This window comes from Staurois parvus, unplaced genomic scaffold (genome assembly GCF_062004578.1).
Source record: "Staurois parvus isolate SC_StPar_1 unplaced genomic scaffold, SC_StPar_1.0 ptg000426l, whole genome shotgun sequence".
In the NCBI taxonomy this organism is placed as follows: Eukaryota; Metazoa; Chordata; class Amphibia; order Anura; family Ranidae; genus Staurois; species Staurois parvus.
This window is the reverse complement of record NW_028318222.1, coordinates 3796763-3812196: the sequence shown is the minus strand read 5'-3', so window position 1 is coordinate 3812196 and position 15434 is coordinate 3796763. Positions and strand designations below refer to the sequence as shown.

The window sequence follows — 15434 nt, the reverse complement described above, 5'->3', positions numbered from 1 at the left end:
ATCCATAGTCACATGCACATGCTCAGTTTCGTGTGTATTGCTAGAGAGGTTTTTTTTTTCCTTGGGAGAGTGCATGTGATCAGCATAGGGCCAATCCACACTGTCCAGACAGAGGGTCAGGACTTTCACATCCTCCTAGTGCAGAAAGAAACCTCCTAATACAAGCTTTAACCAAAGCTCTGCTGAAGTCACAAGACTGCTCTAACTGCTGACGAGAATAGGTATTTAGCGGTTTATATTTACTATAATAATTGCATTTCCATGTTGTGTGTACTGTGGAAGACCGGATATAGTGAATGCAGGGTCCTGGGAGACCAGATATAGTGAATGCAGGGTCCTGGGAGACCAGATATAGTGAATGCAGGGTCCGGGGAGACCAGATATAGTGAATGCAGGGTCCGGGGAGACCAGATATAGTGAATGCAGGGTCCGGGGAGACCAGATATAGTGAATGCAGGGTCCGGGGAGACCAGATATAGTGAATGCAGGGTCCTGGGAGACCAGATATAATGAATGCAGGGTCCTGGGAGACCAGATATAATGAATGCAGGGTCCTGGGAGACCAGATATAATGAATGCAGGGTCCTGGGAGACCAGATATAATGAATGCAGGGTCCGGGGAGACCAGATATAGTGAATGCAGGGTTCGGGGAGACCAGATATAATGAATGCAGGGTCCTGGGAGACCAGATATAATGAATGCAGGGTCCGGGGAGACCGGATATAATGAATGCAGGGTCCGGGGAGACCAGATATAGTGAATGCAGGGTCCGGGGAGACCAGATATAATGAATGCAGGGTCCGGGGAGACCAGATATAATGAATGCAGGGTCCGGGGAGACCGGATATAATGAATGCAGGGTCCGGGGAGACCAGATATAGTGAATGCAGGGTCCGGGGAGACCAGATATAGTGAATGCAGGGTCCGGGGAGACCAGATATAGTGAATGCAGGGTCCTGAGAGACCAGATATAGTGAATGCAGGGTCCTGGGAGACCAGATATAATGAATGCAGGGTCCGGGGAGACCAGATATAGTGAATGCAGGGTCCTGGGAGACCAGATATAATGAATGCAGGGTCCTGGGAGTCCGGATATAGTGAATGCAGGGTCCTGGGAGACCAGATATAATGAATGCAGGGTCCGGGGAGACCAGATATAGTGAATGCAGGGTCCTGAGAGACCAGACATAGTGAATGCAGGGTCCTGGGAGACCAGATATAATGAATGCAGGGTCCGGGGAGACCAGATATAGTGAATGCAGGGTCCTGGGAGACCAGATATAATGAATGCAGGGTCCTGGGAGTCCGGATATAGTGAATGCAGGGTCCTGGGAGACCAGATATAATGAATGCAGGGTCCGGGGAGACCAGATATAGTGAATGCAGGGTCCTGAGAGACCAGATATAGTGAATGCAGGGTCCTGGGAGACCAGATATAATGAATGCAGGGTCCGGGGAGACCAGATATAGTGAATGCAGGGTCCTGGGAGACCAGATATAATGAATGCAGGGTCCTGGGTTTAGTAACACTTTAAGGTCATGGAGTAGCCTAGCCAGTCTCCAGACCTCAATGCTATAGAAAATGTTATGGAGGGAACTGAAACTTCGAGTTGCCAAGTGACAGTCAAGGAACTTTAAGAATTAAGAGAAGATCTGTAAAGAAGAGCAAACCAAAATCCCTCCTCAGATGTGTGCAAACCGGGTTACCAACTACAAGAAACATCTTACCTCTTGTGTTTGCCAACAAGGGTTTCTCCAACAAGTACTAAGTCATGTTTTGCTTGGGGATCAAATACTTATTTTACTCACTGAACTGCAACTCAGTTTATAACATTTGTATCGTGTTTTTTTCTCGATTTTGGATTGATATTGTCTCTATCATTTAAAATCCACCTATGATAAAAATGATAAACCTTTCATTTCTTTGTAAGTGGGCAAACTTACAACATCTGCAGGGGATCAAATAATTATTTTCAACACTGTAGCTATGTAGAACATTAAAAATAAGTGCCTGTGGCACTGTACTTAAAATGTAGAGGCAGATCTGCTGACAGCTTAAAGATTTACTGCTGCTCAGGGTCTCTAGGCTTCAGAAAAATGGCAGCCTCCAGCAAGAAGAACCAAGAACAATGCTGGAGGCAATTTACAGCCAAACTAATTTTGCTAGCATAATTATTCATTTGAAATATATGTTCCTCGGTAAAGAACATTATTTTTTATCATCAAGCTGTTATGAGTAAAGGTCCGCTTTAAGTGTGGGAGTAAAGTTCCACTTGAAGTGTGTGGACTGCCTGTGCTGCATTATAGCCATCAATTGAATTCAAACACTGGAAAAAAGACGTTTGCGGAATGCAAGTTGGAATTTGATTTAGATAAATAATACCAAGTGTAAGCAGGACTGTGTAACTTGGTGCCCCGCCAATGACTATCACACTGGCTCTAGCAATATAATAAAAAAGCGATATTATATTAGATAAAAGAATGGCATTCATACAGGCAATGGGTAAATTGTATCTACAAGAATACAATCGCAATGATTTATAACAAGCAATTATAATAAATCTTCCATACCGGCACCACAGAGCCCAGACGGTCGCCGGCCAGTGTGCATCCAATCTCTCTTCATTCTCTGGACCAGTCTCAGTGCAGTCATAGAGACTTCATGATTCTTATCCCCAAACTCCAGCATGTGTGCAAAACGTGGAATGTACAGGCAAGGATCTGTAAGAGATACCAACTTGTAAGTAATCCATAAATAACAATGACTGGATAAAGGAAAAAAAAAAAGTTTTTTTGTTTGGTACAATTATCTTATTTTAAATCTTAGGCCTTGTTTACACGGATGTACTAAAAGAGGTGCTCCAGTCCCCCCCTCAAAAAAAATTAAAAGTCAGCAACTACAATTACGACATCTCCTAGATTGTAAGCTCCAAAGAGCAGGCCCTCGAACCCCTCGTGTATTGCTTTGCATTATTACTGTACTGTCGCATGTTCTGTCTCCCTTTGTAATGTACAGCGCTGAATGAACTGTTGGCGCTTTATAAATACTGTATTATAATAATAATACTGACATTTAATATAAGGACACTTATCTGTCAAGGGATACTCACCTGAGCTGGTTCTTTACTCGGCTTCTGGTCCAGGCGCCGGTATTTTAAGTACAGCTTCGCAGCTAGTTTCCCACTGCAGGGGAAGGGGATGGGGGGGGATGCAAACTTCTGCTCAGATCGCATCAGTGATCCAACCGGAAGTGGGAGCAGGGAATTCTTCCACAATAAAATAAACCTTCCTGCCTGCTTCCAGTCATCTCTGGAATGTACACTGAGCCATGAAAGCCACTGAATGTATGTAACCTGGCACTGGGAAGACGGAGGGTAGAAGATGCTGCTAGAGACGTAGACCACTAAAAGGAAAGGCCAGTGTCAGAACCTTAGTTCCACTTTAAAAAATATGTATAGCAAAAACTTGTTCTTGTTATGGATAGAGTGGGAAAGGGTTAATAGCCATCAGTTTATTTTTTTGATTTCTGTATCCCATGGGAGAGATTTCCCTTCACTTCCTGTCCTGAACACATACCACCTGTCAAAATTATGCAACTGGCTCTACTCCAATCACAGAGCTCTGTCTGTTGCATTAAGCAGACAGAATTCCGTGGGGCACCACAGCCCGCACTTTATAACTGGACCGTAAAATGCAGATCAGTGTGTGTAACCTAGGGGAGTATAATTAAAGTGATACTAAAGGATAATTATTTTTTGTAAAATAAAAAAAGATGTTATACTTACCTGCTCTGTGCAATAATATTGTAAAAAGCAGTTCCCTTACCTCCTCATTGGCAGTCCCCCGCTGGCTCTGTCCGCTTCTCCATGCTCTGGATGCCTCCTTAACTAGCCAGGTGCTAAGGGGGCACCCATGTACACATGCTCCCGAGCCAGGCTGTGTGCATCCATAGACACACACAGAGTCAGTAAGTCAGAAAAGTTTGACTGTCAGCGGCTTGCTATGGGGGGCACTCGCAGAAGAGGAGGAGCCAGAAACACTGGAGGAGGACGCAAGAAAAAGAGGATCAGGGCTGCTCTGTGCAAAACCATTGCAAAGAACAGGTAACTATGACATGCTTGTTATTCTGACAAAAACTCCAGGAGCCTTTGCAATCACTTTAAGGCTAGGTTCACACTTATGCAGTTTGCTTTTGATCCGTTTTTGCAGTGCTTTTTGCGTTCTTACATGCGTTTGATGCGTCTTGCTTTTTTTTTTCTTGTTGCTAGGCAGATTAAAATGCAAAACGGTTTGAAAACGTAGCAAAAACACACTACATGCTTTTATGCAGCATTTCCATTGAAGTCTATAGAACCAAAAACACAACTTTTTGCATTTAAAAAAGTCCCTGACCCTTTCCAAAAAAAACGCACCGGGTGAAACGTGGAGATGTGAACGTGTCCCATAGGAAATCATGTTAAATGGACTGTAGTGCATTTCTGGAAAATGCTTAGATGTGAACCTAGGGTAAAGCATTTTAACGACAGGTAGTGATATCTCTTTTCACCCTCTAAGAATGATTTCCGGTTTGCACAAGACTATGGGAAGTCAATAAAAAGTCAGCCTCCAGGAAATTAGCAAAAATTAAAAATACACTGTATAATTTTTTTTTTTTTAATACGCAGCTGGAGTAAAAGGTGGGTTAGTATTTGCAGATGAGCCATTTTCTAAGGCAATGTAATAGCACATAATTTTACATTTAGACCTCAGCCTTTACTAGAAAGCAGCAGAAAGGCTCTGCTATGCCTGTTTCCCCTATACAAGGTCAATAGAAGAGAGATATAGGGAGATGAGGATGAAATGAGATCTATACACATAGAAGGGGAAAGAGATGGTCAAGGGCAAGGCGTAGGTCAGACGTGGAAGGTAAGATAAAAGTGATGGATGGAAAACCATTTTCACACAGACATGCATGTGTAGATACGTGAACCTTGTCAATGCTGGTGAGTTTGAAATGGTGTCATATTCTAGTGCAAAATGGTAGGAAGAAGATTTTTATTTTTCAGAAACATGAATTAAGTTACCAATGCTGAAGTAGCGTGTGATCATTGGTTTTGGAACAATAAACCCTAAAGCTCCTTAAGACCCCATTCACACTTGTGCGACTTGTCATGCAACTGTGCACATCAAAAACACATGACAAGTCCTACCCCATGTTTTCCAATGATAACCATTCAGATATGTGCAACTAAGGCTCCATTGAAACTTGTAGTTGCATGACGTTGGAGTGCAACTGTGATGCAACTTTGGATGGGTGCGACTTGGATGTGACTTGTCCCTCTGCAAGGTCAGACCCACTTTCATGCAACTTTTGAGGGTTAAGATTGATGTCTATGTCCCTCAAGTTGCACGAAAGTCAGACCAAAGTGGTGCATGAACTTCTTTAATGTCGCTCCAACTTTAAGTTGCACATATATGAATGGTTATCATCATGGGCGGACTGACCATTTGGAAACTCGGGCACTGCCCGAGGGCCCGGGGTCAGTAGGGGGCCCCATGGGATTCCCCTGGTACTTTTTTCATAGGCTTTTTTGAGTTTGGGCAAGGAGCCCCATGATCCCCTATTGCCCAGGGGCCCCATGGGTTGTCAGTCCGCCCCTGGTTATCATTGGAAAACATGGGGTGCGACTTGTCATGCAACTTTGATGTTCATGCACTACTTTGGTTCGACTTTCATGCAACGTGAGGGCCAAAGACTTCAAAGTTAACCCTCAAAAGTTGCATGAAAGTGAGTCCGACCATGCAGAGGGACAAGTCACATCCAAGTCACACCCATCCAAAGTTGCATCACAGTTGCACTCCAATGTCATGCAACTACAAGTTTGAATGGAGCCTTAGTTGCACATACCTTCGTTGAATGGAGCCTTAGTTGCACATACCTTCGTTGAATGGAGCCTTAGTTGCCCATACCTTAGTTGAATGGAGCCTTAGATGAAAGTCATACCTGAATGTTTTACATGCAACAGGGGTCTGACTTTGCAGAGGGACAAGTCACATCCAAGTCACACCCACCCAAAGTTGTGTCAAAGTTGCACTCCAAAGTCAAGCAACTTTGGAGTCGTACAAGTGTGAATGGAGCCTAAAGTGATTAAAAAAGTTATTGGAAAAACAACCAAAACAAACATGCTATACTTACCTTGGACAGAGTGGCCCTGAACTTCCTCTTCTGGGGGCCCCTGTCAGCATTCTGGCCTACTCCTCTTCTGTGTCTGCCCATATAGCATGTTATGGGGGCAGACATTCTTGTTTGCTCCCAAGCCGGGCTGTACAGCGGGGATCGAAAGTTTGGGCACCCCAGCTAAAAATTTGTATTAATGTGCCTAAAGAAGCCAAGGAAAGATGGATAAATCTCCAAAAGGCATCAAATTACAGATTAGACATTCTTATAATATGTCAACAAAAGTTAGATTTTATTTCCATCATTTACACTTTCAAAATAACAGAAAACAAAAAAATGGCGTCTGCAAAAGTTTGGGCACCCTGCAGAATTTATAGCATGCACTGCCCCCTTTGCCAAGCTGAGACCTGCCAGTGTCATGGATTGTTCTCAATCATCATCTGGGAAGACCAGGTGATGTCAAGCTCAAAGGTTTTAAATGCCCAGACTCATCTGACCTTGCCCCAACAATCAGCACCATGGGTTCTTCTAAGCAGTTGTCTAGAAAACTGAAACTGAAAATAGTTGACGCTCACAAAACTGGAGAAGGCTATAAGAAGATAGCAAAGCGTTTTAAGATGTCAATATCCTCTTTTCGGAATGTAATTAAGAAATGGCAGTCATCAGGAACAGTGGAAGTTAAAGCAACATCTGGAAGACCAAGAAAAATATCAGACAGAACAGCTCGCAGGATTGTGAGAAAAACAATTCAAAACCCACATTTGACTGCACGATCCCTCCAGAAAGATCTGGCACACACTGGAGTTGTGGTACACTATTCCACTATAAAGAGATACTTGTACAAATATGGTCTTCATGGAAGAGTCATCAGAAGAAAACCTCTTCTACGTCCTCACCACAAAAATCCTCGTTTGAAATTTGCAAATGAACATATAGACAAGCCTGATGCATTTTGGAAACAAGTTCTATGGACCGATGAGGTTAAAATTGAACTTTTTGGCCGGAATGAGCAAAGGTACGTTTGGAGAAGAAGGGGCACAGAATTTAATGAAAAGAACCTCTGTCCAACTGTTAAGCATGGGGTTGGATCAATCATGCTTTGGGGTTGTGTTGCAGCCAGTGGCACAGGGAACATCTCACGAGTAGAAGGAAAAATGGATTCAATAAAATTTCAGAAAATTTTGGATGGTAACTTGATGCCATCTGTGAAAAAGCTGAAGTTAAAGAGAGGATGGCTTCTACAAATGGATAATGATCCTAAACACACCTCGAAATCCACGGGAGATTGCATCAAGAGGCGTAAACTGAAGGTTTTGTCATGGCCTTCACAATCTCCTGACCTCAACAGAATTGAAAATCTATGGATAGACCTTAAAAGAGCAGTGCGTGACAGACAGCCCAGAAATCTCAAAGAACTGGAAGACTTTTGTAAGGAAGAATGGGCAAAGATACCTCAAACAAGAATTGAAAGACTCTTGGCTGGCTACAAAAAGCGTTTACAAGCTGTGATACTTGCCAAAGGGGGCAGTACAAGATATTAACTCTGCAGAGTGCCCAAACTTTTGCACACACCATTTTTTTGTTTTCTGTTATTTTGAAAGTGTAAATGATGGAAATAAAATCTAACTTTTGTTGACATATTATAAGAATGTCTAATCTGTAATTTGATGCCTTTTGGAGATTTTTCCATCTTTCCTTGGCTTCTTTATGCACAATAATACAAATTTTTAGCTGGGGTGCCCAAACTTTCGATCCCCACTGTATGTGTTTATAGACACACAGTGAGGCTCAGCCCTGCCTCTTCCGCTTAGGATTTGATTGACAGCAGCAGGAGCCATTGGCTCCCACTGCTTGATCTGTGCCTGTGAGGAGAGAGAGTGAGACAACAGAGATGCTGCTCTCGGGCACAACGCTGGATCAAAAGAAGAGCCAGGAAAGTATTAGGGGGGCTGGGGGGGGGAGCTGATACTGGAAGGATCTTTACGTTAATGCAGAGAATACATTAAGGTAAAAAGTAAAACCTTTACCACTATAATTCACCCAACATATCTGTTCACTCTTAAACAGGTTCTTGCAGTCAGTGAACTGCAGGAAAAAAAATCCGGTCATTTTGATCTATGCAGAACTTGGTATCAGCGGATATAAAAAAAAACCCTTAAAATTGCCTTATCAAGGTTTCATAGGCCGCTCGTGTCACAAGGTTTATCTGCTGCAACAGTCATTTAGCCCACACACACTGCCAAGTTTTCCATTACAGTTGTAAAATGTTTTATATTATATGGCAATCATATTCACACAAAAGATATGATTCTTCCATATGTATGTAAGCAGTGCGCTCCAACAAGTGGATGTGACATCACATTCGCTCATTGGAGCGCACGCTGGTTACATATAGAGGTGCTTCCTGGCTTAGGAGTTCTCTGTCATGTATGTGCATGTATGTGCACCAAGAGAGGCTTTTCTCCCTTTCCTTCCTGCATTAACCAACTGTGCCTCGCCTTTATGTGAGCGCTTCAAGTGCTGCATTGGATCCCAGATTCTCCTGGTGATTGGAATATTGAACGTACATACTATTGGAGATCATCGGAGCAATTTGACTCTCTTGATAACCCAAAGAGTCCATCTTTTGTGGTGAGTTCAGTGTGAAGTGGGGGTTCACTTACCTGGAGGGTTCGGAGGCACCCATACGTTGCACCGCGGTCAATGTACTCTGGGTTTGAATTTATCACTACAATTTTTAGGGCTTTATGATCACGGATTTGGATTTTGTAGAACAGTGTAACTTTTAGACTGTATCATTTTTTTTTTGTAATATATACAAGGTGGTATTCAAAAAGTTGAGGCTAGTTTTGTAAAATTCCAACAGATGGAAGCACAAGGCTGAACAAACAGTCACAGGGAGCACTGACCTTCATAAGTCGGTGTGCCCAAAAGATATCATCCTGTGTACACCGGGAGCTGTGCAACCGGTGCTATTTTGACCAGGTGCGTTACCACATCTGCTATTTCACCATGGAGCTAGAACAAAGAGCAAACGTGAAATTCTGGGTGAAACTGGGCAAATCTGCCACAGAAATGTTTGACACAATTCCTGTATAATAATAATATTATAATTTTTATTACAAGCACTTCTATAGCGCCGTCAATTTACGCAGAGCTTTACATATATATTGTACATTCACATCAGTCCCTAACCCACAAGGGGCGTACAATCTCTAAGGTCCCTAACTTACATTCATACATACACATACTAGGGCCAATTTAGACAGGATCCAATTAACCTACCAGCATCTGTTTGGAGTATGGGAGGACGCCTATGCAGAAACAGGGAGAACATGCAAACCCCAGGTGTTGTGGTTGGGATTCGAACCAATAACCCTAGTACTGAGAGCCGGTAGTGCTAACCATTTAGAAACTGTTCGTGGTGATGCTGCAATGAGTCATTCCAGGTATTCTGAGTGGCACTTCAAGAGCAGAAGAACATCACTGGAAGATGGCGAGATCAGGAGGACCTCCAATGAGCTCAACCCCCGAAAATGCCCTCTTCCTGAAGATGAAGATCCAGCTCAAAGGTTGCCATTTTGACAACATTGCAGAAATCCAGCCCAGTTTCACGCAGACATTACCGTTTGCCCTTTGTTCTAACTTGCTGTCCATGATGCAATAGACATGGTAACGCACATGGTCAAAATAGCACCAGTTGCACAGCTCCCGATGTACACAGGAAGATGTCTTTTGGCACACTGACTTATGATGGTTGGTGCTCCCTGTGACTGTGCATGCAGTATTGTGCTGCCATCTGTTGGCGTGTTACAAAACTAGTCTAAAAACGTTTTGATATCACCTCGTATGTTATTGTTCATTTGGTTACTGTTTAAAATACATATGTTAGCTGAACAGTGATGTACCCCATTTTTCTTTTTTGGGGTTTATGTGTCTTCTACATGTACAGTACAAGGAGAATAATCTGTGAAAACCAAAAGCAACAAGTGTGTGTATCCCAAAAAACAATGTGGTATAATCTAATACTAAATGATATCTCTGAGGACGCACAGTAGGAGGGGCGAAACATGTCAGGTGCGGACCATGGTGATGTTATATGTGGAAGTTGGAACGCACAGTGGCATGTTCCTTCTCAGTCTGGCATTTTATGCCTTTTTACTCTAGAGCCATGTGAGTGGAATATATGTATACATTTTTTAACGGTATTACACTATTTGGATGCCTTCCTCCATTCCTTACATGCGCATATACCATACGCCGTTGACATAACAGGACGATTGAGTGTGATTAGTAAAGTCGATCCTAAGAGGACTGCAAGATTCAGCAGAACCAGATTTTGCCCCGCCACAGCGAGATAGACTCTTGTTTAAATATGAGAGCCCACAACAGCTGGTGAGTGAGTGGGACCACTGGTGGGGAGCACAGAGCATAAACCACAAAGTTTAACTGGAAGCAGCTTGTGCACTATTTCAGCAATACGTTAGACACGAAGGACTTTATTTCATGTATTATATATATGATGTATGTTATTTGTTTTTGATTTGGTTATACAAGATACTTGGCAGCGCTCTTAAATGTATGTTGTATAGTACAAGCAGAATGGTTCTCTAGGAAACACTGAGATCTCACCAACAAACAAAACTACCAGGAACTTTGTTAGAACCGTACATAAGAGGCAAAGTCCCATCTACACGCCCAGAAGAAAAATGTCTGCACTCTATGGCAACTCTAAATGACCCTTCCCGCTGTACACAGTGAATAATAATAATAAAAGAGGTGATGTTGTAATCACACAATTCTCATTGTGGGCATTTTATCACAAGCAGTGAAGTATACATGGCAGGGAGAGGGGGAAATACAGAGGACGGTGTTTATTCTGCAGAATGGGAGTTGCTGATGTAGTCAGGAGTGCGCAGTGGTTTCCTCCCTACCCTGACCTCTGAGAAAAGCAATAAAGCAGGAAAGGCTAACCAAACAATGACTGTTTACAACTCAATATAAAACCAGCAACAGGGACAAGTGAAACCATGTGTCTAAAATGAGACAGGCATGTGGAGCCACTCTGTGTATTAGGATAGCCCTGAATTTAGAACTCAGCATTAGAGTTCAGCATTAGGACACATATTGATGTTATTCTTATTCAGATACTGAGCACCATGGGGCTGTAGGTGGGCTAGCCGGACTTTACTGAGCACCATGGAGTTGTAGGTGGGCTAGCTGGACTTTACTGAGCACCATGGAGTTGTAGGTGGGCTAGCTGGACTTTACTGAGCACCATGGGGCTGTAGGTGGGCTAGCCGGACTTTACTGAGCACCATGGAGTTGTAGGTGGGCTAGCTGGACTTTACTGAGCACCATGGGGCTGTAGGTGGGCTAGCCGGACTTTACTGAGCACCATGGGGCTGTAGGTGGGTTAGCCGGACTTTACTGAGCACCATGGGGCTGTAAGTGGGCTAGACGGACTTTATTGAGCACCATGGGGCTGTAGGTGGGTTAGCCGGACTTCACTGAGCACCATGGGGCTGTAAGTGGGCTAGCTGGACTTTACTGAGCACCATGAGGCTATAAGTGGGCTATCTGGACTTTACTGAGCACCATGGGGCTGTAGGTGGGCTAGCCAGACTTTACTGAGCACCATAGAGTTGTAGGTGGGCTAGCTGGACTTTACTGAGCACCATGGGGCTGTAGGTGGGCTAGCCGGACTTTACTGAGCACCATGGGGCTGTAGGTGGGTTAGCCGGACTTTACTGAGCACCATGGGGCTGTAAGTGGGCTATCTGGACTTTACTGAGAACCATGAGGCTGTAGGTGGGCTATCTGAGCTTTCTCTTGCAGAACTTCGCAAGCCTGGATGTCTCTATAGAGCAGGGGTCTCCAAACTGCGGCCCGAGGGCCAGATGTGACCCTTTGCTAGCCTTTATCCGGCCCTTGGGGTACTATTCCTCTCAATGATATGAGGTTCTATTCCTCCCACTGACACCAACAATGGGACACTGATACCAATGATGGTGCATTATTCCTCCCATTAATACCAATGATGGGTATTAATGAGAGGAATAGTACCACATGTTAATTTTCACTGATGCTGGGCCCAGGACATTCCCTATCCCCACTGGTCACAATCTGGCCCTCCTAAAGTTTGAAGGACAGTAAACTGGCCCTTTGCTTAAAAAGTTTGGAGACCCCTGTTAGAGAGGAAGAATCCCTGCAAAACCGGGAGTCAAAATAGGGGGGTTTCTCACCTAAAGCAAGCCCGGGGGCTACCATTGCTGACCTTCTGAAAATGATACTTGCCTGGCTTTACAGCCATCTGAGTTACTTAGGTCAAGTACTGTATGTACTGTACCGGGGCGGACTGACAACTTATGGGGCTCCCGGGCAATAGGGGATCATGGAGCCCCTGTGTCCTTGCCCACACTCAGAAAAGCCTATGAAAAAGGTACCAGGGGCATCTCATGGTGCCCCCTACTGACCCCCGGCAGTGCTCAAGTTTCCAAATGGTCAGTCCGCCCCTGTACTGTACATCAAGTCCATGTCAGCACAGTTTAAGGAATTTATAAAATGCCAACAATTTACACACTATATATTCACAGCAGTCCCTGACCTCAAGGAGCTTATAAGTTAAATATGGCCAAAAATGGACTGAAGTTCAGCCAGTTCAGCAGAGACTGGGCAAATTTTGATCCATCTATGGCTGGTCCTGTTTAAGAACAATAGATCTACTGATTGACTGCTCACAAACAGGCTTGCTGGAAAACTATAGTTCAATCAGCTCTGCAGCCTATCAAACTAGACCTCATTCACACAGTGCGCATTCCCAACCTAACATCGTGTGCGTTTGGTTAGACACACATGCACATGGACGTCATATTGGGACACAGCAGCTGTGTCCCAATAGACAGCAAAGGGACTGCCTGCACAGGGATGTATGGAACCCCTGTGCATCCCCATGAGGGTATACATGGATCTGCATGGGCGTGCAGTATTGCATGTCCTGCATGAAAGAGGCTTAAAGTGTTACTAAACCCAGGACCCTGCATTTGCTATATCTGGTTTCCCACAGTACACACAACATGGAAATGCAATTATTTTAGTAAATATAAACTGCTAAATACCTTTTCTCATCAGCAGTTAGAGCAGTCTTGTGATTTCTATCAGTGTCCAGCCGAGCACTGGTTAAAGCCTGTAGGAGGAGTTTTCATTCTTCTCTGACAGACCTATGAGGCTGCGTGACCCCTGACCCTCTGTCTGGAAAGCGCTGATTGGCCCTGTGCTGATCACATACACCCTCCCAAGGGAAAAAAAAAACTCTCTAGCAATACACACCAAACTGAGCATGTGCAGTTTGCCTCCAAGGCTCTGTTCTATCTGCAGATGGATTGGGGACAGTAGAAGGGGAGGATCAAGGAAGACAGGATCAAACAGCCTGTTTACACAATGCAGAAGAATAACCCCTTATCTTCGACAGTAAGTATAACAAGCATGCTTTACTGCATACACAGACTGATTTTACTGTTGTGGGTTTAGTAACACTTTAAGGGCGTTTCAGCCCACTCATTTTAGTTCAGACTAAAACTTTACTTTTTAATAGCCCCAAATCACTTTATCAGTTGTTTTAATGGCTTTTTTCAGTGTTTTATTCCTATACAGAATCTCATAGCTCCCTACTCACCCTTATTTGGAGGACCCATCCTACATTGTAACCAAATTCCTCTACCCTCAATTCTCACTCTTTTTAGTCTGAGATGTAGACTTTTCTAAAAAAAAAAAAATACATTATTAAACTAATCAAGTGTGACTACACTAAAACTAAACTAAAGTATAACTAAAGGCAAAAGTTTGTTTTTTTTAGTTTTGGATAGAATGGAGATGTGTTAGAACATCTGTTAGTTTTTATTGCTGTCTGTACCCCCGTTAGAGAGATTTACCCTCCCTATTTGTCCTGTTTTCAATTATCATCAAAACTGAAAGGAAAAAGAAACCCCACATTTCAGATTGTCCCCAGAAAAGTAATAGAGGGGAAATATTCCAATGGGGACACCATTTCTGGTGACCTGGGGGTCCCCCAAAAGGAATTCCCCTAATTTGCTGGGATTTCCACCAACTTCCTGTTTGGCTATGGGACAGGAAGTGAAGGGTAATCTCCCCAATGGGACACAGATGGCAAAAAAAAGAAAAGACAGAGATTATAATCCTCCCCTGCTCTATCCAAATGAAAAAAAGCTTCTACTTTAACCCCTTGGCGCTGGTGCCTACTGGCCCTTTAAGGGTTTCAGAAGCCGGGAGGCAGGGTGGGGCTTTAGGGTCATGTGACCGCCGTGATTCGCAGTCACGACGGTCACATGATTGGGAAAGGTCCTGATTGAAAGAGGAGATCGGGACCTTTCCGTACCGGACATGTGGGCTGGGAGCGTGCAGGGCACACGCTCTCAGCGCGTTTTTCTTAATTGCACGCTCGGCGTCAAGGCCCAGACATTTGTGTGCGGCCGGAATGAAGAGATTAAGGTTTCAACCAAACTTTATATTACTGTATTTATTATTTTTAAAGGCCAATATAGAGGTGGACTTGTGGGTTTAAGCAATCATTTTTGCATATCGATACTTGTGATACAATTTGACATCTGCTTTGAATCAGCAAGGGATCTGTTCATGGATTTCCTGCTGAATGGACTGGGCAGAGACCACATGAAAGGGGCCTTTGTGACAATTCAATAAAGTTAAAAAAACAAACAAAAAAGGTAAACCATGGCTTGCATTGTAACAACAAAAAGGCTACAGACGCTACAGAGCAGACACCAGTCTGTAAGCTGAAACAGCTAGCTGTGAATGAGTCCTAACGCAACGCACTACTACGAAGCGCTTCATAAATTCGAATGGAAAGCATTCTCCCTGTGGCTTTGGCGCCGTTATAACACAGTGGTTTTGAATGGACCCAAGCACAGCAGACTGCACAGGAGTGGATCTCTGATATTTATTTATTTCAGGTACTTATATAACGCCGTCAATTTACGCAGCACTTTACATATATATATTGTACATTCACATCAGTCCCTAACCTTCAAGGGGTGTACAATCTAAGGTCCCTAACTCACATTCATACATACACATACTAGGGACAATTTAGACAGGATCCAATTAACCTACCTGCATGTCTTTGGAGTGTGGGAGGAAACCGGAGTACCCGGAGGAATCCCACGCAGGCACAGGGATAACATGCAAACTCCAGGCAGGAGGTGCCGTGGTTGGGATTCGAACCAACGACCCCAGTGCTGC

The 15434-nt window shown here is 43.8% G+C and overlaps 1 protein-coding gene across 2 annotated transcripts in view; it reads right to left on the bottom strand.

Moving 5' to 3' along the window:
• The window catches only part of BRF1 (BRF1 general transcription factor IIIB subunit), a 507447-nt gene that overhangs the window by 209689 nt on the left and 282324 nt on the right, over positions 1–15434 (bottom strand). For both annotated transcript variants that reach the window (XM_089687515.1, XM_089687516.1), the window contains one exon: positions 2573–2722. In XM_089687515.1, the coding sequence (XP_089543641.1) occupies positions 2573–2722 (150 nt within the window). The remainder of the gene's footprint in view (positions 1–2572; positions 2723–15434) is intronic.